The following is a 25,591-nucleotide window of genomic DNA, read 5'->3' on the forward strand; positions in this document are numbered from 1 at the left end:
CATTTTCGTTTTTTGCTCCCCTTGCCATAGCGTTTTTATTTTTTGGTCAATATGGCCATGCGAGGGCTTATTTTTTGCGGGACAAGTTGTATTTTTCAATGACATTACTAGTTTTACCATATCGTGTACGGGAAAACTGGAAAAAAAATCCAAATGCGGTGAAATTGCAAAAAAAGTGCAATGCCACAGGTTTTTATTTTTTTTTACCACGTTCATTGAATGCTAAAATTGACCTTCCATTATTATTCTCCAGGTCATTACGAGTTCGTAGACACCAACATGTATAGGTTCTTTTTTATTTAAGTGGTGAAAAAAAATTCCAAAGTTTTTTTTTTTTTTAAAGCAAAGGGCCATTTTCCAAGATCCGTAGCGTCTCCATTTTTCGGGATCTGGGGCTGGGTGAGGGCTTATTTTTTGCGCGCCGAGCTGAAGTTTTTATTGATACCATTTTGGGGTAGATCCGATGTTTTGATCGCCCGTTATTGCATTTTATTGCAATGTTGCGGCGACCAAAAAGCGTAATTCTGGCGTTCAGAATTTTTTTCTCGTTACGTAGTTTACCGATCAGATTAATTCTTTTTTTATATTGATAGATTGGGTGATTCTGAAAGCAGCGATACCAAATATGTGTGGTTTTTTTTTTTTATTATTATTTAATTTTGAATGGGATGAAAGGGGGGTGATTTAAACTTTTATATTTTTTTAATTTTTTTTATATTTTTAAAACCATTTTTTTTCACTTCTTGCTTGCTTCTATAGTCTCCATAGGAGACTAGAAGCAGCACTTGTCTGATCGCCTCTGCTACATAGAGATGATCAGCAGATCACCTCTATGCAGCAGAAATGCTCCTGTGCTATGAACGCCGACCACTAGGTAGCGCTCATAGCGACCAGCTCATGACAACCACTGGAGTCTGCTGCAGACCCAACGGTGACCCGCGATCATGTGTCGGGGTTGCTGATGGGTGTGGTAAGTGACGCGCGTCCGGTTTGCGCAAGTTAAATGCTGCTGTCAGAGATTGACAGCGGCATTTAACATGTTAACAGCTGCAGGTGGATCGCGATTCCACCCGTGGCTGTTGCAGGCACAGGTCAGCTGTAATAATCAGCTGACATGTGCCCGGTTCAGTGCGGGCTCAGTGCCGGAGCCCTCACTGAACTGGGGGTTACAGCCTTGTGCGTACAGGCTTATAAAGGGGTTAAAGAAGTTGTCCACTCCTTGGACAACTCCTTCTCATACCCCACGCTTGGCCCCAATAAAATAAAAATGCTTATACTCACTACCCGTGCTGGCGCCGTTCCCACGGTGTCGGCACTCGCGGTCCCAGAACTCTCGTGCTGTTGTTGTGACACGTGACGCTGACGCCCAATCAGCGCTGGCGTCACTGTCCCCGCCTTCAGAGGAAGGTAGAGAGCAGCGGCAGCCTGGACTTCCTCTCCATGTTCAATTAGACAAGAGGCGGAGACGGTGATGCCAGCGCTGATTGGGGGCCGGGCTCACGTGTCACAACAACAGCACAGGAGCTCCGGGACTGTGAGTGCCGACACCGCTGGAACGGCACCTGCACGGGAGGAGAGCATGAGTGTTTTTATTTTACTGGGGCCAAACATTCAGATCAAGAAGGGGCTGTCTTAGTAGTGGACAACCCCTTAAAAAGGGAATGTGTCACCCCCCTGGGCGATATCAGACCTCTACTATGGGCATACAGGTGATAGAAAAGTAAATCTACACTTACCTGTATGGCCCATAGCATAGAAATCTGGTTTTATAAAGTCTGTTTTGCATAGGCTTGGCGTCCGGGGGACAGAAAAGCAAACCCCTCCTATCTGCTTATTATTCCCCTAAATCGCCGCCTCTGTGCTAAATTACCATATTCCCCCCTCCCCTGCACGTCACATGGCCCTGTGACGTACCCTGCTCTGCCTCCCCTCCCATGTGGCGTGCTTTGTTTCCCTCTGGCCCCGTTTGGCTGTGTACTGCCAGTGGAGCGGAGGTCTCAGTGACTCACCGACGCTTGCGCAATACAAGGCTGCGGCGCAGTACGCAGCCAAATGGGGCCAGAGGGAAACAAAGCGCGCCACATGGGAGGGGAGGCAGAGCAGGTCACGTCACAGGGCCTGTTACAGGGCTCTGTGACATGCAGGGGAGAGGGGGAATATGGTAATTTAGCACAGATGCGGCAATTTAGGGGAATAGTAAGCAGATCAGGGGAAAGGAAAAGCAAACCCCTCCTGACGCCAAGCCTCTGCAAAACAGACTTTATAAAACCAGATTTCTCTGCAATCAGACCTGTGCTACATGCCATACAGGTAAGTATAGATTTACTTTTCTATCACCTGTATGGCCATAGTAGAGATATGATATCGCCCAGAGGAGGTGACACATTCCCTTTAAGTTAAATAGGTTACTCAAATTTTTCCAAAAAACTCACCAAAAACTCATCATGGGAATGTAACCTAAAATAGGACATGTGACTCTTGGAAAATAAAGCATGATAAATTGTAAAAAATATGCAACAAATCGTATATAGGTAGAAAAGTACAAGAAGTCATGGTAAATATACTACACGACCAGAAGGTTTTGTGCCAACATCCATAGTAGATTACCTCAATTTCTTCATAGACATGAACGGGGTCACCTATCCCTCTGTAGTTAAATGCAAAGTAGAAATACACACAGGCACCGGCATCGTAGGTCTGCGTCACTCTAAAAGAGAGAAGAAATAGTATTTACGGGCTGTGTGTGGATCACAGGGACTCAAAATGAGCATCATTTTTCTTGAACTTGGGTAAACAAGAGTACGCCAAGACTTGGTCAAGATGATGGACATCAATCCAGTTAATACTCTAAAGCAGAGATTGACAGCTTATTATTCCTGGGAAGCCCCTGATTTTCTTTTCCATCTTGGGAAACACTTGCAGGGGTTATCCAGAAATAGAAGAATATGTCATATCCACCCATACATTGTACATAGTATTACAGTTCAGCCCTACTGACTGACTGCAGTTTTTTGCTGCTTGGTTTTCCTCTACAGTGACATTGAGGAGCTCATCCTTAGCATGGGCCACTAAACTGAGTGAGCGCTGGTGTTCTGTTCCATATATTCTTTACATCTTGTAGTGGCGCTACAAACAGCTGATCGGTGGGGTACCGGGTTTTGGCCCCCACAATCTGATATTGACAACGTATCCCCTATCCGAAAGGCCCCCAGATTAGATGGCTGTTACACAAACGATCAATCAGCTAATAACTTTCTCTCCCGAATTCTCCATACACAAGAAGGGCTTGGGGCTGAAGGCCTATTCTGATCTCCCGACAAAAAAAACGATCAACAGTTCAAACACAGCAGGGCAGATCCTTCCCTCCCCAATATCACCTGTTGGGGGAGCATCCTTCCACATTAAAATGTCACTCTATCCCGTCGATATCCGTGGTTTTGGCTGATTTTAGTGTAACGTGTATGGGGGGGGCCTTAAAGGGAGTTGTAAACTTTCAGCAAAGTGGAGCACAAACTTTTATTGCCATGATGGTACTCACCATTCTAGTCTCCAGTACAAGTTCTCTGTTGGCCGCTGCTCCGGTCTTGGTTGTGACTGCAATCGAGACTTCGTGTCAACACAGCGCATCACTGCTGCAACCAATCACTGAGCTCAGCAAGAGCAGCTGAGGTCAATGATTGGCTGAAGGGGTAATGAGCACTGTCAACATATCAGAGACCGGAGTAGCGGCAGAGAGCTGGAATGGTGGGAGGGAGATTACTAGCTGGCTTAGTTATTCTCTATGCCTGCGAGCGTTTATGGTCCACTTTGCTAAAAGTAGGAGGATTGGGTCATCAACATTAATGTAGTAAAAAAAAAAAAAAACTCTTTAAAGAAACTAATGTAAAAACAACCAAAACTCTCATTTAGATATAAACCATATTTACAGGACGACCATCTCCAGCGCACCCCCTTGTATTATACATGGCAGATGTGCACACAGGGCCCCCTACCATAAGCACAGCAATAAATAAGGGTCCTGCTTATGAATCTGCTGTTATGGTTGCAAGGCATCAGGGGTCACAGGTTATCGAGGTTTGTCTATAGATAGGAAAGCAGCTGGGTACAATCCACAGGGCTCCAGCAGGGGGATCTGATTCCTGTATCTAAACAGTGCAAGATTTATTTCGAGAAGGTCATGGGTCATAAATGGTGAATCACGCCACAGTCCACCAGTGCACATCCTGATGGCAGGTACAGATGCAGCATTTCTTAAAATGACACAGATCTCCTGATGCAGAAAGAAATCCTAATTCAAAAACTGTATGGCTCTATTCACACCTGACTTTTTTGCTTAATTTTTTTTCTGCAGCCAAAATCTTCACTCTTGGCAATTTTAATTCTGCGTATAAAATGCAGCAAACTGCTACATTTTTGTTGCATTTATTGCATCATTTTTTAGGCATCTTACATGTGTGATTTGTTTACAGTACAAGTTAATAAATTTCTCTAAAAGTGCTGCAAAAACACAGCACAAATATTATGCAGTATTTTTCTCATTGCTTTCTATGGATGAAAAACGCTGAAAGAATTGACATGCTGCAGATTTTCTTAGGATAAAAAATAAAAAAAAGCATGTGCATTAGCTGACGAAATCTCAGCTTCTGCTTTGCAGAAAAAAACGCAGCAAAAAAACCCTGCTGCATGTGAAGATAGCCTAACACCTAACTATATACTATTCTTATGTTTTAGTTTAAGATATGCCAAATCTGTAATACATAAACTGCTCACCTCCAGATCACACACACCAATAGCATTAGTTTTTATTTTGATCTTAGTGCAGTGTTAAAGGTGTATTTTGCTTTTGATTAAAAATATATGTACATTAAAAAGGTTAAAAGAGTTTACTGGGGGTCCCGATGATCCTGAGAAAAGGGTCGGCAGAGTTTCACGTGAAGGAAGTGGAGATGGAATGAGCATTTCCGCCTTATTCATTGTATAAGTAGCGGAGCGCTGTACTCAGAATGGAGCAGCGATCACGATCAACCCTCGATCAATACAGATGGCGCTCAGCACAACCCTTGCTCAGGATCAGTGGGGCTCCCAGCAGTCAGACCACCAGCAATCAGTACAGGTCAGTTCTCGCTCATGACTCTCTTCATTCTTCATACAGGATTGCTCAGCTTGGCCCATAGTTCATATGTTCCCTATGGGAAAGTCACTGCTAAACTCCAATGGCATCAGTAAAAAAAAAAAAGATTGTGTGATTAAATTCAATCAGCCTGATCCTTAACATCTATCAGGGGGAGGTCGGGAGGTCCCCCACACACAAGGTCGGCAGATGCAGCCGAAATCGGTGAGTTCAAACGACTTCTCTAATGTGCATGACAGTCCTTATAGTTTTCAACTGGGTAAAAACCCTTTAAAGGGGAATGTGCCATGATTTTTATATTTGTATTAAAAATTATTGATTTTAAAGGGGTTGTCCACTACTAGGACAGCCCCTTCTTAAACTAAATGTTCGGATCTGATAAAATAAACAAACCTATACTCCCCTCCCGTGCCGGCTCCGTTCCAGCAGTGTCGGCACTCGCAGTCCCGGGGTTGTGATGCGGTGGAATGACACGTGGTGCCCAGTGACCAATCAGCACTGGCGGCCCTGTCCCCGCCTCCTGTCGAAATGAAGATGAAGAAGTAGTCCGGGATAAGCTGCAGCCCCGGCTTCCTCTTCAATCCGTACGAGCGCAGGGACAGTGATGCCAGCGCTGATTGGTCACCAGGTACCACGTCATTCCACAGCATCACAGCCCCGGGACTGCGAGTGCCAACACCGCTGGAACGGAGCCGGCACAGGAGGGGAGTATAGGTTTCTTTATTTTATCATGGCCCAACATTTAGTTTAAGAAGGGGTTGTCCTAGTAGTGGACAACTCCTTTAAATCAATTATTTTTAATACAAAACAAAATTTTTCCATGACAAAATTGTAATTTTTTTAAATACACAAAACTGGTAGAAGCCTTTTAGCACTTACAAAAAAATTCAAGAACTCTTTAAAAAAGTGCCGAGAGTCTTAGATCAAGATACCTGCGTTTTTATGAAACGGTGTCAATCATGAGAGCTGTTGATTGATGGTCATTCAGAAAAAAAAAATTATCTATTTTTTTCGCTGGAAGACCTATATATAAAGTTTGATTTTCTTAAGAGGGGAATACGCCGTTGACGGACACTTCTGGTGGTGGCTTATCTCCCGGGAGAACTAAAGAATCAGGTGCTGACCATCAACATGCCCAATTCTTCTCTACTCTGACATCACCTTTCGGTGGAGGAGTTGAAAGCCCCCCATATACAGTTGGCTAGGTACACATCATTTATGCTAAGCACTGTCTATGTAGTGTCCCCATCCAAGGTAGTTCGGTTTGCCCCATAACAGGGTCCTGTTGGATGTTCAGTCTGGATCCTCTTTTTTTAGGGATCTAGATGGAAACCCTGATGCAGTGGCTCAGCATACATGTGAACAAGACCTTAGATAGTCAGCCAGTCCTGCCAAAATTGTCAGGTTCGTCTGACTCCTTGGGGCCCCTTACTGTGAAACATTGAACAGACTACATGATGTTGGACTACTGGAATTTTACAGCACTGAAATAGGATGAAAAACAGGATGAAGAGGCACATTCCTTAAAAAAAATAATAATCAGACTCTATATAGCCATCTATGAAAAATACTTCTATACACACCTATATTTAGATGTCAAATATGAATTTGGATTTTATCTGCCTCAATAGAATCCTATATTCTACGACTCCTTCATCGGCCAAATATATCAAAGAAAGTATAGAAAGCGCTGCCTGCTCTGTGAATCAGATACACAGAGATACACATATCCAGGCTCAAGAATAAAGCATTCAGTATTTCCCTTGCTTGTGGAATCCACTGAGCTGAACATGAATTGCTGACCCGCTGCATTACTCTTGTTGAAGGATTGAATAGTACAGTAGCTATTAAATTCCAGCTGTTAAAACATATTCATAAATGGGAAAAAGTCATACGTGGTATTCATGCTGCATGCAGCACAGGCACAGTCAGCACTACAGGAGGTCTTAATCAGCTCTGATCTAGGGGGACGAGTAAAGAAATGTATAGCAAGAGCTAATACACAGACATAATCTATACATTTACGAGCTATTTTCCAAAGAACAGCCCGGAATAAAATCATAGATCCATAACTGTATTCAGAATTTAAAAAATATGTTGTCGTCTTCATCACAACAAACCCCACTGCCTGTTGTCAAGTGTAATCAGCAGAGAAGCCGAGATGGGTTACAGGAAGTGGAACCGGTCTCTGCTCCTGCTATCCTGTCTGGCAATCATCATACAGGCACAATAGATAGGCAACTTTCATTTCAGGGAAGGCAAAACACTAGATCAGAGTTTCCCCAAACTCCAGTCCTCACTGCCCTCTTCCGCCACCCACAGATCATGTTTTCAGGATTTCCTTAGTGAGAGAACCTTTGGCAATTTCTGATGCCTTGATGATAATTCCATCACCCGTGCAATACTATGGAAATCCTGAAAACATGATCAGTTTGGGTGGGCCGTTAGGACTGGAGTTTGGGAAACTGTGCACTAGATAATGGCAGGTGCAAGGCATGCTGGAAAGTGAGGGAAAGGAAGTTCCTGCATCTACAGTGCTGGCAAAATGGTAATGAAAAGGAACCGCTTGCTCAAAGACGGTGAATTGGACATATTAGACTGCTATGTGATCCAAAAGCATCCATCATTAGAAAATGACATCTAGTCTAAATCATGTTTGTTTTGTGTTACATGTATTTAAAAAAAATGCAATTTTTTTTTTCACATTATGATCTTTATTAAGAAAAAAAAAAAGAGTTTTCAGGAGTCTCATCATCACAGGCAGGATTACCATGACAGGTAACAGCTCTAAACCCAGTTGATAACACATGATTCTCCATTCACAATAGGTTCACACCTGACCCTGCTCCCTCCTCCCTTAATCATCAACACTGTGGCTATATACATGTGTTGTTTCCTGAAACAATAGGAAGTTGAGAGTCTAAAAAGCCACAGTGACCAGTGTAAAAATTGTAAGAGTTCCATTTTCTATTTTTCATACAAATTATGATATAGGGAAAAAATACTTTAAACACAAAAGTCTGATTTAAACAATAGGTCAATTTCTGATGATAGTTTCCCTTTAACTTGCTGTAGGAAACAATGGCAGAAAACGGTGTGCTTTTCTATTGACTGTGTGTGAAATGACATGAAAGCTTTAATATTTTTTTCAACATATCTGAATTCTATGAATTTCATAAAATGGGTTATCCTTATTTCACAACCAATTGTGATGACTGCGTTCAAATTGTGTGGGTCCATGGATGCCAGGATGTGGATAGTCCACCGGATGTGGATAGTCCACCGGATGTGGATAGTCCACAAGAATTTAGGTGCTTTACTGGGGTTTCTTTTTCCAAAATGATATAAATGACCTTTAAGAGTCTGCAAACTAAAGTGGAAATAATATGAATAAAACACTGAATGAGACTCTACTGCAATAGGAAAAGTATGAAGGTGAAGGGACAGAGCGTGCGGTTTACATTAATGCCACATAAAAGTATTTGGAGTTTGTAGATTTGGAGACAAGTCATTGCTAAAAATATCTTCTATTTATTTAGACACAAGCACCACAGTCTGCTGGAAAAGTTGTGCTTATTACATCAACCTTGCACACATTCAGTCCTTCTATACAGAACGTACAATAGATCATTCTATAAAGGCACATGATCCGGGGAACTCTATGGGGAAAAAAAGTTATACAACTTGACAGCTTAGAACCTAAAGGGATACTAAACTTTTTTATAATCTTTTGATAAACAGAAGCCTCTCTAAAGCCCTACAGAATGGCGGTGGTCCGGGTCCTGGCACACTCACTAAACGCTCATGCCAAAGGGCAAAAGGACTCAATATTAATCAATAAATTCAGGTTTTTCCTTCAGTCTCGCTACCACAGGTGGAAAATATCCAGGCCCTCACCATGCAGTTTGCATTTACTAACATTTGTAAAGGAATGGCCGGTGGTGAAGAGCTCACCGAGACCAGCGCAGTCCTGTAAGAGGATGTCACTGGTGTAACAAGTCAGTCCATAACATTTTTTCTCTCCTAAATATTCCACCACCACCTGTAAGTGAAATTATTGAAAATTGGAAGGAACTGCAGCAACTCGGCTACGAAGTGGAGACCCCGATACGTTACAGAGCGGAGTCATCGAGAGCGGAGAAGCAGAGAGCAGAAAAGACACCAATGCTCCATACCTGCAGAGTCCAAACCTCCTCTGGTATTCACATCGCCACAAAACTGTGCACAGGGAGCTTCATGGCATGGGTTTCCATGCTCGAGCAGCTCCATTCAGCCATCACCAAGCGCAATAACAAGCGCCGAATGGAGCAGTGTACAGCTGCCACCACTAGACTCTGGAGAAGTGGAAACGTGTTCTGTGGAGTTCACAGATCACGTTTCTCTATCAGACATCTGATGGTTGAGTTTGGTGAATGCTAGAACGTTACCGGCGTGACTGAATTGTGCCAGCTGTAAAGTTTGGTTTAGGAAGGACAATGCTATGGGGTGGTTTTTCAAGGGTCAGCATAGGCCCCTTAGTTTCAGTTAAGGGAAATCTTAATGCTTCAGCACAAGACATTTTAAACAACTGTAGCTTCCAACTTTGTAGGAACAGTTTGGGGAAAGACAATTTTCTGTTCCCCATGACTGTGCCCCAATGCACAAAGTGAGGTCCATAAAAAGCATGGTTAGGGGAGTTTGATATTGAAGAACATAACTTCAACCTCACTTAACACTTTGGGGTGAACTAGAAAAGGAGATTGTGAGCCTGGCCCTATTGTCATACATCAGTCTCTGACCTCACAAATGCTTTTCTAGATGAATGGGCAAAAATCCCCATAGACACCTCCAAAATCTTGTACAAAACCTTTCCAGAAGAGCGGAAGCTGCTATGGCCGCAGAAGGAGCCCAATCCCATATCAATGTCTCCATATATATATATTACATACATACACACAGCTCTAAAAAAAAATAAAATAAAAAGAACACTTGAACAACACAATGTAACTCCAAGTCAATAACACTTCTGTGAAATCTACCTGTCCAGTTATGAAGCAACACTGATTGTGAATCAATTTCTCCTGCTGTTGTGCAAATGGAACTGACAACAGGTAGAAATGATCAGCAATTAGCAAGACACCCTTTTTAAAGAAGAGGTTCTGCATGTGTTGACTACAGACTCTGTTCTCTGTTCTCATCCTTTTTTCGCTGTTGTTTTGGTCACTTTTTCATTTTGCCATTTCTCTCACCCCTAGAGGTACAGTATCATGAGGTGGTGTCTATAGTACAACCCACAGAAGTTGCTCAGGTATTGCAGCTCATCCAGGATGACACATCAATGCGAGCTGCGGCAAGAAGGGTAGCAGTGTCAGCACAGTGTCCAGAACATGGAGCAGATACTGTACCAGGAGACAGGCCAGGACACCAGGAGATGTGGAGGGGCCACAGGAGGGCAACAACCCAGCAGCAGGACTGCTACATCCCCCTTTGTGCAAGGAGGAACAGGAGGGGCAGTGCCAGAGCCCTACAAAATTACCTCCAGCAGGCTACTAATATCCATTTGTCTGCTCAAATTGTCACAAACAGACTTCATGAGGGTGTTATGAGGGTCTGACGTCCACAAGTGGGTGTTGTGCTTACAGCTCAACACCGTGCAGGACAATTGGCATTTGCCAGAGAACAACAAGATTGGCAGATTCCACATAGGCGCCCTGTGCTCTTCACGGATGAGAGCAGGTTCACACTGAGCACATGTGACAGATGTGACAGTCTGAAGCTGCCGTGGAGAACATTCTTCTGCCTGCAACATCCTCCAGCATGACGGCAGTGAATTAGTAATGGTGTGGGGAGGCATTTCTTTGGAGGGCTGCACAGCCCTCCATGTGCTAGCCAGAGATTCCCTGACTGTCATTAGGTACCGGGATGAGATCCTCAGACTCATTGTGAGACCATATGCAGGTGTAGTGGGCCATGGGTTCCTTCTGATGCATGACAATGCTAAGCCTCATGTGGCTGAAGTGTGTCACCATTCCCCAGACCTGAATACAATCGAGCGCATCTGGGACATCATGTCTCATTCCATCCACCAACGCCACATTGCACCACAGACTGTCCAGGAGTTGACTGATGCTTTAATCCAGGTCTGGGAGGAGATCCCACAGGAGACCATCCGCAACCTCATCAGGAGCATGCCCAGGCGTTGTAGGGAGGTCATACAGGAACGTGCAGGTCACACACACTACTGAGCATCATTCCTTGTCTTGAGGCATTTCCACTGAAGTTGGATCAGCCTTTAATTTGATTTTACACTTCGATTTTGAGCATCATTCCAAATCCAGACCTCCATGGGATATACATTTTGATTTATATGATCATTTTTAGGTTTTATTGTTCTCAACGCATTCCACTATGTAATGAATAAAGATTTGCAACTGAAATATTTCATTCAGTGATGTCTAGGATGTGGTATTTTAGTGTTCCCTTTATTTTTTTGAGCAGTGTATTTATTTATATATCTCAAGTGTCTACTTTTTCATAGGGCAATACTTGTCTCTCAAAACTGAAAGTGCAGCACGCTTATGGAAGTCGAAGAATGCTCACAGGAAATGTTTTTGCTTCTCTTTTAAGGCTTTTGGAGAAAGTTTCCATGTAGGAATTGAAATGTGCATCACATGAACATTATTTCTTTGAATTCTGCACATAAAAGGTAGCAGATTATCCCCACTGAACGATAATCCAGATAATCATAGTGCAGATCTATAGAAGATCCGTCATATCTTCAGCAGAAATCCCAAGTCAAAGCCTCCCCAAGTCAAAGCCTCCCCAAGTCAAAGCCTCCCCAAGTCAAAGCCTCCCCAAGTCAAAGCCTCCCCAAGTCAAAGCCTCCCCAAGTCAAAGCCTCCCCAAGTCAAAGCCTCCCCAAGACAAAGCCTCCCCAAGACAAAGCCTCCCCAAGACAAAGCCTCCCCAAGACAAAGCCTCCCCAAGACAAAGCCTCCGTGCTGAGGCATATTTGCCATTGAAAAATCAGTGACGTCTGAGAATGGCATTAGCCAAGGATCTTCACAAACACGAAACTGACACAATATATAACTTTTTCATGGGTTCAGTGTTACCTAGTTAAAATGGAATACAAATCAATAAAACATTGCACAAACTACATAGACCATTTTTCGTCACTGCTACAACGGCAGGGAGTATTCCTGAATCTGATTGTGTGTGGCCATTATGAAGGCAGAAGAAAGTTTACATAAGACCTATAACAACCTGGCTTTACTGTAGAGGGACAATATGAAGATTTACATCTTTCCACGCTGCCCTGGGATTCCAGAAGAAAAAAAAAGATAATCAACCCAAGCCTCCCCCATAAACATGTAAAGACAAAGCAGAGAATATGTTTGACATTTTTGTGCTAAGGAATTTGGTTTACAGCCCAGGTCGTGTTTTTGTTAGCATTGCAGCGTGAAGATATATGCCCGGCAATTATCCCGTGTAGAGGGAATAGATAATAAAGACACATTTGCAACGCGCCACCAAGAAAGTTTTAAGGGCATTTCCTCAGATGTCGAGGCTTTTAAGAGATCTGTTATTCATCTTTTTACCACATCCTTCAATTATTTTCTTTAGTTCTAAATAAAATCTACAATCCTGTTTACAGCTTTGGAGGTTTTTTTAACGGCCGAATTGCTAACAATTTAATTTAGCTCATTCTAGCAAAAATAACATGTCAGTGAGAGATAAAAATGTTACGTCGCTGGCATAAAGCAAAAAATAAAACTTTTTTTTTCTTTGCTTCTAGTGTGCCGTTTTAATTTTAAACCCATAAAGCGTCGGTCGTAGGAATTAACGGGAGCACAATAATCCTTTACTTTTACTAGATTCGGCAAAGAAGATTTTGTTTGGGTTCCAAAATGAACTGTCATGAAACGTTCGGAGTTTCAATTTCATGATTTTTTTTTTTTTTTTTAACTTTTGGTTTTTAGAAGTCTAATGGGATGAGTCAGCTTAGGAAATACTTACATTCTTTGTATCAAGAGGAAAGCAAGTTTGAAACTCTGCCTGGTTCCTCTGCTATTCCTCTTGGAAATGTTTACACAAATTGATAACTGGGTGTTATCACTGCCTTTTTTAGTGGGAGTCTGTCCTTATCAGTCTCAGCAATGGCTGTGCTTTTCTGCAGTGATACACCCTCTTAACAAAAGAAAGGGTAACACCCAGTTGTCAATTTGTTCATATTTTGAGGAATAACAGGAGAACAGCACATAATGTAGAGTTAGACGAAAAATACTCCTGCATGAAGCTGGCCATATACATTATTGTTCAGATGACCGCTATCTCTCCAGACTCCCCCCTTGACCAACCGTTCCAGTGATCTCTATGAGAAAGATGCAGCCAAAATTATCTGGCCACAGCTTCTCTCTCCACTGAACTAAAGGTTGAGACCACGGAAATTCAATCACCCAATCATTATGTCCCCCAACATTATTTGTCAGACTGAGTAGAAGGACGCCCAAAAAAATTAGATTGACAGCTGATGTTGCCTAACTTGGACGACCATCTGATGTCTATGGTGGCCTGAAAATGTACCATATATTGAAAAAAAAAAAAAACTTTTATATATCACAAAGGATGCTATGTGCTGCCGATCATTGGGGGTAGGGTTCTTGAGACCGGCATCGATTGGTCAAAACACTGCTCTGAAGTGCACTGCTCCTCCATGAGCCGCACGCTCGGAACGTCCGTACACCACTATCACAAGTTCGGCTGTACTATGCAGCCCCTTTAATAATCGAAAAACATTTTTTTTTTAAATTATAGGTACACTTAGATATTAATGAGAAATGCAAGTGTTTAGTAAATCAGAACAGCTGACATGTAATCATTAGTTGGGTTATCTGGGAAGCCACTTCCAAAAAAAAAGCTAATTTAGTGGACAAACTTCCAGATTTCAGACAAGACTTGCGGTGCCAGTACTTTTGGGGAGACATGGCACAGTCCTGAATGGGGAATCAGTGATGCTTGAAACTCTAAGTTAAATTTGTTATACTATTTATTTATTTATATAAAAGTATGTCAAGATTGTGGTAAAGTCCAGCATCTTGAACCCAGAAGAAGCAGCACATGGCATGTAATGTGATACTGTCACGGGTGTGTCAGGTGTGACAGACAGTCGCTGTGGAGCCAGCTGCAGAAGGTTACTGTGCTTGGCATTGCAGACATCATCTTGATCCTCTCATCTCTTTGGTATTCTTGTATCCTTCTTCCTTTAGGATCCAGAAGCTACCTCCACCTTCTGCTGCTGATTGACACACCCTTGCTTGGTAGTTAAAAACTCTCAGTTTCTCCAGGGAGGCGTCGGTGATAGTTCTATGTACCTCTGTGTTGGCTTGGAGCATTAGCAGTTGGCTAGTTTCTTCTCTGGTTCCCTTGGAGGACAGTTGGCATTGTCTCTCTGGCGTCTGCTCAAGCTAAGTGTATCCCCTTTGTTTGTCTACCTTGTCATCTTTAGTTTGTAGTGGGGCCTGACCATTACTCACCCTGTCCCCTCCCTATCTAGGGCCAAGCTCTAGGGACATTCAGGGCTTAGGTTCCTGCTCGACGATAGGTGTGGAACCTATATAAGGATGGTAGGGTAGGCAGGGTTATTTTAGATCTGCGTAAGGGTCTCCACTCCCCCTTTCCCTAGTGTTTGGGCTCACTTCCCCTCTTCCCTTCGTGTTGCACTTAGTCTTTCCTTCACCTTGCATGACAGGTAAGCGGTAAACAGCCGATATTACAAATGCCAACATACCATCAAGAGTAGGCATACCTGCACGTGGACAGAGGCGGGAACTGCACACCCCTTTCTTTGCACTCTAGGACAATCCTCTCCTTAACGTTCCGGCAAAGATCGAGCACTCTAGATTTAGGGAAAAAATTCCAATGTTTAGTTTACGCTTTATTTACACAAAACTGGAGAAAAAAAACATTGGAGAAACTCTGAGCATTATTTTAACATTTTTCTACATTTCTCCTTATTTTCTGGGACTGAAACCATCCAGCAGTGCCATTATTAGCAGGATTATCTGGATGTTGGCGTCCCATGGATAATATGGTGATGGCGTATCCTAGCGCTACGTCATCACTTGACGAGATGGAAATAACATTTTAAATCTCTGAACTGAGATGTGAATTGTGCTGCTAAAACGTTTACCTGTCCCACGGAACCGAAGTCTCAAACGACTCGCCTATCAGATAATAATCCATGCCGAGGTCCTACAGGACAGAAACGTACTGGATGTTACAAACACATTCACAATAAAATGGACGAAGAAGGCAGAGACAGAGCAAGAGGTTACAGTGAGGCTGCGGTAACTATATACTGTACTATATACATTATCCTGACATACAGCTGTACATTTCAGCATGACTGTTGCAGCCTCCAATGCTATCGGCTCTTCTACCCATGAAGAAGAGAACATACTATGGTAGATAACAGTTAGACACTGGCTGCGTCACCGGGGAATACAGAACTACCTTTATTGCACCATTGAACCTGCAAGTGGCTACTCCAGTAAACTTAAAATGTGGTCGTCCGGTCTTTTTCTTAAAGAAGCACTCCTCCTCCTCCCATCAAAGTTTTTATCCTCTTAATATATTGCAGTCATCATATTATATAGCACTGTGTACTTTCAACTGCTCATTTTGCCTTTCTACCCAGCTAATTCTTCTCTTATCTCTGCTCTATGTAGAAACAGAAAGTCTTTTGTCCCTGCATAAATCATCCCCCTCGTCAAACACTGACCCAGCTGTTCCCTCCTCCCACCTGCCAGGGACCTTTGCAGTGACTTCTGACTCAAAGGGAAAATTGACCGCCTGTTTCTACATAGAGCTTAGAAGGATTCAGCTAGGCAGTTTTTAATCACGCAATGTTGTATATCTAATGGAAAAGATAAGAATTAACTGGGTAGAAAGGCAAAATGAGCAATTGTAAGTACACGGTGCTATATAATATGATGACTGCAATATAGTAAGAGGATAAAAACTTTGATGGGAGGAGGAGGAGGAGTGCTTCTCACTGTATGTTCCAGCAGTGAGGGCACTGGTCTCCCAGGGATCACGTGACATTATGTTACGCAATCCCTGTAGCCAAGCAGCGCTAGTTTACCTCTCCCCTCCTTCGAACAAATCAAGACATCCGGAGGGGGGAAACGTAAGTGGGAGGGGGAAACACAAGGATTCAGAAGAGGTTGTCCGAGTAGTGGACAACCTTTGTAATGATGCACTGACTGGCCATCTCTACACAGGAGACACCTGTGGTTGTCATTGCCAAACTGCTGTGAGTTTCCGCCCAGTACCCTCCCCCCTTACGTCCGAGTAGCAAACATCCCCTTTAAGTACTTGGGTGTAGCTTGGGAGCAGGTAATTCTTCTCTCCTCTTTAGTATGAAAACCACATACAAGCAGCCAGGCCGCATATGGCTGCAGATTGTGCACCCCTGATTGATATTGTGAGCTCTTACAGCCAGGGTGCTTTTAGCCATTTAAAAAGGAAAACATTTAGAAAACTACAATATAACGAAGGAGCACAGACTACTGATTCACAGCATTACACAGGGCACTGGGCGACTTTAAAGGGAACTTTAAAGGGATACGTTTTTACATATGGAAGAAGTGGTATGGCTATATAGGTGCTTTTCCTCTAATTTATGTAGAGATCTGATGTGCCAGTCATAACAAATCTGCGGTAGCTTAAAAGCCATATGCAAATCTGGCTGAATGTGCATTGAGGGCGGGTCAAAGAACACACCTCCAGAACACTTCCAGCCCGATTTGCATAGGTTTTCTACGTTAGATTTCAAGTGATTGGCATCGGATCTCCACAAAAAAGGTGTCATTTTTATTAGAGAAAAAGCGCCTATTAGCCATTCCTCTTTCTCCATAAGTAAAAATGTACTGGCAGGTTCCCATTCATGCATCCCTCTGAGAAGCCATAGCCTTCATATTCGTGTGTTATGTTATTCCTATTTGTAGAAACTGAGCCAGGTGATAAGACATTAATAAATTGAGTATTAAATCTCTCGGAATCTGTTCCTCAGTGTGAATAAGTACCAAATAATGCACTGACTTCTCAATTGACCACTCGCCCATCAATCGCAGCAACATCTGCATACCCTGAACTAATATGCCTTTATTCGATTTCTATGGAAAAAAGAAAAAGCTAGAAAAGAAAATGACAGCATCTGTTTGGGAAATTAAAAAAAAAAAAAAGAAAGACAAAGCGGTGTAGCAAATTTTAAAGGGATCTTTATAAAGCTCTCAATAATCCTTAGGGTCAGAATATGTCAATATTCACACTGGTGACCAGACAAAGAGGGGAGGAAAATAGATGCGACCTACCCGAAGGTAAGCAATGACGAATGTCAGCATGTAACCTCTCTGCCCATTATCTTCGCCTGCTGCCAGACCTCTGCAATTGTAAAGATGGTCAATGATTAACTGGATATTTATGCACAATCGTTACATGCTGAAGTCATAGGATTTCAATGGGGAAAAAAACACACAAACACATTTACAATGCTTAAAACAATGACGTCTGACTTAAAGCACTCCGGGTCATAAAAACCATGTAACAATATATTTAGCTGGGATTCGGAAGACTTTCGTTTTAATCATAATCCCTGATAATTTGTCAAGTTTCTGCTGTAACCCTGCAAAGCTTATATGGCCAGGACAAGGTTCATTTTATAGGGGAAAACAGACCTGGGGTACGTGTACGCGACTGTCTTTTCAGGCAAGTCCTCTCTGAAAACAACCTGAAAAAGCACTAACTAAATGCTCAAAACAATGTACATATGCTTTTATATGTATAAACGGCTTGTTGATATGTTCAGGCTTTTGAGCGTCTTTTAACCACTTTTGGTTTCCAAAGACGTCAAGATTGACCGGACCATTCTTCTGGCATTCTCCGCTCTAAAGATGCTCGGTACGTCACAATGCAAGTCAACGGGAAAGCTCAAAAGACACCTGGAAAACAGCCGGACGTCTTTTTGAGCGATTTTGCTTCAATAACCGCTAGTGGTTTCCATATTGTTGAAAAAAAAAGACAAAAACACGTGTGGAAAACACCATTACAAAAAAAACGGCTCTCCCATACACAGGAGGACTCGCTCGGCTTGGCCAATGGCTTGTGTCAGGGAGACAATACAATTAGCAGTCAAAAATCAAACATGCGCCATTGACATCCCCCCTGACCATCAGTCGTCCAGTGCCCCCATACACATTAGACGGCCCCATCGATATCGACGGGTTCAGCCGATAGACTAATATTTATGCGGGCCTTAACACCGCTTGGGCTCCCATGGACATTATTGATAGCTGAGGCTTAGCATGAAGTTATATTTTTGCTATTCTGTTAGATCACAGATGAGGACAGATGACATTTTATGTACCTGTCTCCTTTGTGGATACCAGTGAACGCATCCCATCTAATGTAGTTGGATTCTTATAATGCCATGATTTAAAACCTTATCCTACACCTTTACTTTTTCTCTTACTTTGTGATAGTGTTGCTTTTTCTTCAGATACCCTTTTTTTTCTTTTTTAATAAATTCTTTTTTAGAAAATGTAATCTTCCTTGTGTACACTATGGCCATAAATGCAGTTTTCAGTAGGTCATGACCAAAATTATGAAGCAATTTCCAAATAAATTCCAAAGTATCCTAGGACTTAACTGACTTATAATACTCCACAGCTTATATTGCCATGAAGAGGTTTATTTTATCTGGGAAAAATGGATATAAAAAAGCAGTATTTTGTAACCTATATTTCACGTCAGATGCCTCTTGCATTTACATGACGTTGCCAGAATACCAGCCGCAGACGTGAAGACTGCCCTGGTCTGGAGGACCGGATAGGACACTACATCAAGGCAATGCTAATCTTTTTTGCTCAACATGTGTTCCCAGCTTGTGATGGACCGGGGTTGGCTTTACAAGACAATCACCTCATAGACAACATAAAACAGATTAGATAGAGTTAGTAACATCGCCAATCTTGAGACAAATACAATCAGTCTAAAAAAGCACCAAATTTACAAGAGTGGCTCAAGCTGTACTGTTCAACTGAAGCAACTTTAGACTCTTGTGTTCTAACTTTAACCACCGCTCAGTTGACATATTTGGCACAACATTTCTGTATCCTAAATTTAATTCAAATTGGCAAACCTGGTGCATTTCTAGCCTTGCCCCCTTCCGCTGGCGGACACAGACCAAAAAGGCCCCCCTGTGCAAGAACAATATATGGGCACTTTGCAGCCCAAGAGATCTTAAAAATGCAACATTGCACCTGCTTTGGAGGTAGAATAGGGCCCCCTTAACCCTTGGGCCCCTGTGAGGCACCAGTTGCACCAATGAAATGTCTGCCCCTGTTCTCTTTGCTAAATCTCTCTTTCTCATCAAACGAGAGGCATAAAAGTACCTAAAACACTTAATAGTATTATAGAAGAGAAGAAATTGCGGCACTCACACCTGCATAAAATTCTGAGACTATTTCCAAATAGATAAAATTAACAGCGTGGTACTGAATGTGATACTCCTATGTATGGACAACTGCCGTTTCGCGCCAAGCAGGTGCTTCTACCTTGTCCCAAGTGCCACATAAATAGGTGAGCTACCTGGGTGGTACTTGGGACCAAGAAGAAGCGCCTGCTCGGCGCAAAATGGCTGTTGTCCATACTGTTGGAATAGCAGTAGTGATCGGCATACTGCTATATCAACAGTATGGACAACAGCAGTTTGGCACAGAGAAGGCGCTTCTTCTTGGTCCCAAGTACCACCCAGGTAGCTCACCTATTATGTGGAAACAGGTTTGCTACCTGTGTGGTACTTGGGACCATGAAGAAGCGCTTGCTTGGTGCGAAACAGCTGTTGTTCATACATAGGTGACATAGATGTATGCCATTTACTACCACTGCTGTTACTTTTATCTATTTGGAAAAAAAGTCTCTGATTTTTATGTAGGGGTGAGTGCCACAATTTATTTCCTTCTACAATACTATTGGACCTTCTATATATTCATTGATGAGCAACATCAAAAAGTGAATGAGATAATAGGTTTTTGAGTGCCAATATTTTTTCTTTCCATTGGTTTAAATACTTAATGCAACAACATGGTCCAAACTAAATGCAATAACTTGTGCCAAATTTACCTCCAAAGTCAAGATGTATGCACAATGGTAAATCTGCCCCAATGTTTTATGAATTTCAAGCTCACCTTGCAGTCTGTTAACATGACAACAATTATGTAAGATTTTGCCAACACCAGAAAGTACAGGTCTATATCTAAATCTACATTAAGGGATATTTGTTATCAAATGTACAAATTCATTTTCAGAACCAAAGTTATTTTTATTTGTCTATCACAGACCCTTCTTATAATTTAGTGACCTACACAATACTCCAACGGCCTTAGGGCCGTCTATATATATATTCCAGAATACTTGGAACTGAATAACTGAACCAAGCCGGGGACATAGTTGATCAAGAATGCAAAGTGACCATGTGAAATAAATATATATGTATTAAAAAAAACACAGATAATTATCTTAATTAGACTGGAAATGAGTGTGGCCTCTCCGTGATTGATCTCATGTATAATTGCCTTCCTGCCGTGCAGTCTTTCACCCTTTGTGACACAAAATGATTTCATGATGTACAAGTGGCTACACATGAAGGATGGGAAGAACTGCGGATCGGTGTCACTGAACACAGATCCATCAACTCCCTTCTTCTTCCTCATTTACTAATGATGGGCCAATGTACGAAAAGTAAAATTAAAAATGGGCTCAGGCCGAAACACCATCAGGGCCGAGATGGAGTGACAAATTCGGACACTCAATGGGAAAATTGGGGGGTGGTGGTGGGGGTAAGAAAAGGCAGGCCGAGCAAATGCCATTTTATTTGCTGTGCTTTCCATCGATCAGCCATGTAATCCATCAAGGAAGACGGACAGAAAACTCCCCGTCATTACTCAGCCTGTTACCAGAGTGAAATGTTTTCTGTCCCTTTGTAGCAGCACAAAACAATTAGTGACAGGGGGTGGGCTATTGACTATTTATCAAATCTTCTTGATTACTCCGTTTCCTTTCTAAAACATAGGACTCTAAGCTGGAGCGGACAAAAAAAAAAATTAAATATTAACTTTCCTCTGTCGTTAGAAAAAAATATATATCAATCAATATACAAGACTGACCACTAAACCGAAAAACACTGCATCCATAAAGGTGATAAATAGCTATAGGACGACACATACATGACACCTACACATTTAGATATACAAAAAACACACTGAAAAAAACATTTAGTTACACCTGAAAGTGGCAGACAACACTATAAAATCATTGCTTTATAGAGAGGCTGAGTACACAAGAGACGGTCCGAACAATACAGTACACAAATGCACATCATATTAACATAACCAGGCCCTGGCTTACCTCAGCTATTTATCTCATGTTTGTACATGGTTTATTAGATTGTTTTTTTACGCCATTATACTGTGTACACATATATGTTATACATAATATTTAATGGTGATTATGTGGCTACAACATCATCTTAATTTACCTTCACTGTGACAGATTGAATTCACTCATTAGTCCATGCTCATTTGTGGAGCTTGCAATCTAATGTTCCTATCCAACGCGCACACACGCTGGCCGTCTTTGTAGGAACCTTCTAGTAGGATTTGAAGACAGGAAAACCTCGGAAACTAAGAACTCTCCAAGTTTACACGCAGACTCAAAACGAGAGGGATTAATCCATTTTGTTGGGTCACAACATCTATTAGTTGCAGAACATATTATATTGCTTTGATGACTGCTTTGCACACTCTTGGCATTCTCTTGATGAGCTTCAAGAGGTAGTCACCGGAAATGGTTTTCACTTCACAGGTGTGCCCTGTCAGGTTTAATAAGTGGGATTTCTTGCCTTATAAATGGGGTTGGGACCATCAGTTGTGTTGTGCAGAAGTCTGGTGGATACACAGCTGATAGTCCTACTGAATAGACTGTTAGAATTTGTATTATAGCAAGAAAAAAGCAGCTAAGTAAAGAAAAACGAGTGGCCATCATTACTTTATGAAATGAAGGTCAGTCAGTCCAAAAAATTGGGCAAACTTTGAAAGTGTCCCCAAGTGCAGTTGCAAAAACCATCAAGCGCTACAAAGAAACTGGCTCACATGAGGACCGCCCCAGGAAAGGAAGACCAAGAGTCACCTCTGCTTCTGAGGATAAGTTTATCCGAGTCACCAGCCTCAGAAATCGCAGGTTAACAGCAGCTCAGATTAGAGACCAGGTCAATGCCACACAGAGTTCTAGCAGCAGACACATCTCTACAACAACTGTTAAGAGGAGGCTTTGTGCAGCAGGCCTTCATGGTAAAATAGCTGCTAGGAAACCACTGCTAAGGGCAGGCAACAAGCAGAAGAGACTTGTTTGGGCTAAAGAACACAAGGAATGGACATTAGACCAGTGGAAATCTGTGCATTGTACTGATGAGTCCAAATTTGAGATCTTTGGTTCCAACCACCGTGTCTTTGTGCGACGCAGAAAAGGTGAATGGATGGACTCTACATACCTGGTTCCCACCGTGAAGCATGGAGGAGGAGGTATGATGGTGTGGGGGTGCTTTGCTGGTGACACTGTTGGGGATTTATTCAAAATTAAAGGCATACTGAACCAGCATGGCTACCACAGCATCTTGCAGCGGCATGCTATTCCATCCGGTTTGCGTTTAGTTGGACCATGATTTATTTTTCAACAGGACAATGACCCCAAACACACCTCCAGGCTGTGTAAGGGCTATTTGACCAAGAAGGAGAGTGATGGGGTGCTACGCCAGATGACCTGACCTCCACAGTCACCAGACCTGAACCCAATCGAGATGGTTTGGGGTGAGCTGGAAAGCAGAGTGAAGACAAAAGGGCCAACAAGTGCTAAGCATCTCTGGGAACTCCTTCAAGATTGTTGGAAGACCATTTCCGGTGACTACCTCTTGAAGCTCATCAAGAGAATGCCAAGAGTGTGCAAAGCAGTCACCAAAGCAAAAGGTGGCTACTTTGAAGAACATAGAATATAAGACATATTTTCAGTTGTTTCACACTTTTTTGTTAAGTATATAATTCCACATGTGTTAATTCATAGTTTTGATGCCTTCAGTGTGAATGTACAATTTTCAAAGTCATGAAAATACAGAAATATCTTTAAATGAGAAGGTGTGTCCAAACTTTTGGTCTGTACTGTATATAGTGAGCACCCATTCTAAATAGGTAAATTGTGTGTAAGTCCCACTGGAGACATGGCCTGATATAAATATGTAAAAAATCACTATCTGCGCAGCAGAATATTTTGGCGCAAGAAAAGAACCAAATCCTAAAATACTATCAACAATACTATGCATTATTATTATTATGCAATTATCATTATATTTTACATATAAAATGCAGTGTGTACTCAAAAAGAAAAAATAAAATTGGTATATAAGCAGAAATGTCAGGAAAAATATATATATATTCCCTCCATATCCATAATCCCAGTAACCTTGTTGATTGGGGACTGTACCATCGCTCCTGACAATTAATATTCATTAGGCGTTGCAGCGAGCGCTCATTGCCAGCCTCAGCTGTACTCTCCGCGGGGAAGGGGAGCTATATTTATGATATTGGGAGAGATCCTCGCACAGGCAGAGGAGACCAGGAGGTCACAGCAGACCAATGAAATAATTTGCCCCAAAGCAATGTCTCCCCTGAATGCTTTTACCTCTGATCTCATGGTGTTGATTAATGAAGCAATGGTGTCACGAGCCCGATACAGCAGAGCGAGAAGAGAGTGAAAGCGCTCACCCCTGTAACACTGTATGTGACACAGGACAAATGAACGTACGTTTAATACATTTTCAAAGCATGGGCTAGAAATCATGCCCTGAGCGTCAAAATGCTTAATAGCATGCAATATGCATATTCTCAGATTTAAAGCACTTAATACAAACTGTACCGCTGCTTCCGACACGCAGGTCATTACAAGGCTCCATAGGAGTCCTATATACATTATTGAAGGCACATTCTCCTTTGCTACTGGAGTTCAGTTTGGTAATGCACTGTGCGAGAAATACCGTCGGGTGATTGTGCAAGAAATACAGTCGGGTGATTGATGCCGTTTCCGCTGTACATAAATCTTTTTACATGTAACTATATACTTGGTAGGTAGCTTCTTCACCAAATTAGAAGAGTTTACTACACATACCTGCTTTACGCCTATTCAATCCCTGCATTCAGTATATGGATATATGGTCTTATGTTATGTGTAAGACCAAGAAAGCAGAATCCAAAAATAAAAAAAAATCTTTAAAAAAAGGAGATTCTTCAGCAGCTACGTTATACACAGCTAATATGGTTGGAAAATCATAGTTCAACCTGAGGGCTGGGAAGGGGCAGACGAACGACCGCAATGTGTGACCCAGTCCACCCCAGAAGAAGTAATATTTTCCTTTTGATTCATATTGTTGATCCATTGGATCAAACATTCAGAGAACGGTTTTAAACATTTATACAAGTTTTTTTTTATTTATTTTTTTAAGAATAATAAAACGTAAAGAAAAAAAGGCTCTTAACCATTTTTGAAAAAAATTGCTCGAGGTGGATGATTCCACAGATTAACAGTTCTTACGGTGAAGATGGCTCGTCTCCTCTCGAGATTGGACCTTTCTTTCTCCAGGTAAAATAAGTGCCTACATGTCTTCTGAGGGTGTTTTACATGAGACAACTTTTGACAGTTTTTGTACGGGCCATTTATGTCCAAGTTAATCTTGTCCCCCCTCCACCATTAGACGTCTCTTCTCAAGAGCAAATTCTTTGAATCTTTCCTCATAATTAAAATCATCTATGGCCTTGATCAGTTTTGTGGCTCGTACTTTGCACTTTTTATAGCTCCTTTCCATGAACCAGTGCCCAGAACTGAAAAGCATATTCCAGATGAGGTTGCACTAACGTTTTGTAAAATGGTAGTATTACGTCCCTCTTCTGCGGGTCCATGTCCCTTTTAATACATCACAATATACTTCGGGCCTTAGAAGCCGCTGATTGACATTGCATGCTGGTATTTAGTATATGATCTACACCCAGATCCTTCCCTACAAGAGACTTGCCTAGTTTACTCCCCCAGGAGCACACATATCAAACTCAGACCTGCGGGCTAAATCTGACCCGCAGGGTGATTAATGTTGGCCCATGACGCCAGCACCACCCCCTCCCCCATTATGCTGTATGAAGGACTATGTGGGGCCATTATTCTGTATGGAGGACTATGTGGGGCCATTATTCTATATGAAGGACTATGTGGGGCCATTATTCTGTATGGAGGACTATGTAGGGCCATTATTCTGTATGGAGGACTATGTGGGGCCATTATTCTATATGAAGGACTATGTGGGGCCATTATTCTGTATGGAGG

General features: G+C 42.2%; 1 protein-coding gene across 1 annotated transcript in view; it reads right to left on the bottom strand.

Moving 5' to 3' along the window:
• AGPS (alkylglycerone phosphate synthase) overlaps positions 1-25,591 on the bottom strand; it is a 205,768-nt gene that overhangs the window by 28,965 nt on the left and 151,212 nt on the right. The window contains exons 15-18 of the mRNA XM_073646879.1: positions 17,488-17,557; positions 15,303-15,364; positions 14,919-15,008; positions 2,608-2,707 (exon numbers count right to left, since the gene is read on the bottom strand). Coding sequence (XP_073502980.1) covers positions 2,608-2,707; positions 14,919-15,008; positions 15,303-15,364; positions 17,488-17,557 — 322 coding nt within the window. The remainder of the gene's footprint in view (positions 1-2,607; positions 2,708-14,918; positions 15,009-15,302; positions 15,365-17,487; positions 17,558-25,591) is intronic.

This window comes from Phyllobates terribilis, unplaced genomic scaffold (assembly GCF_046119375.1).
Source record: "Phyllobates terribilis strain yellow unplaced genomic scaffold, ASM4611937v1 Scaffold_9__5_contigs__length_417890890, whole genome shotgun sequence".
NCBI lineage: Eukaryota > Metazoa > Chordata > Amphibia > Anura > Dendrobatidae > Phyllobates > Phyllobates terribilis.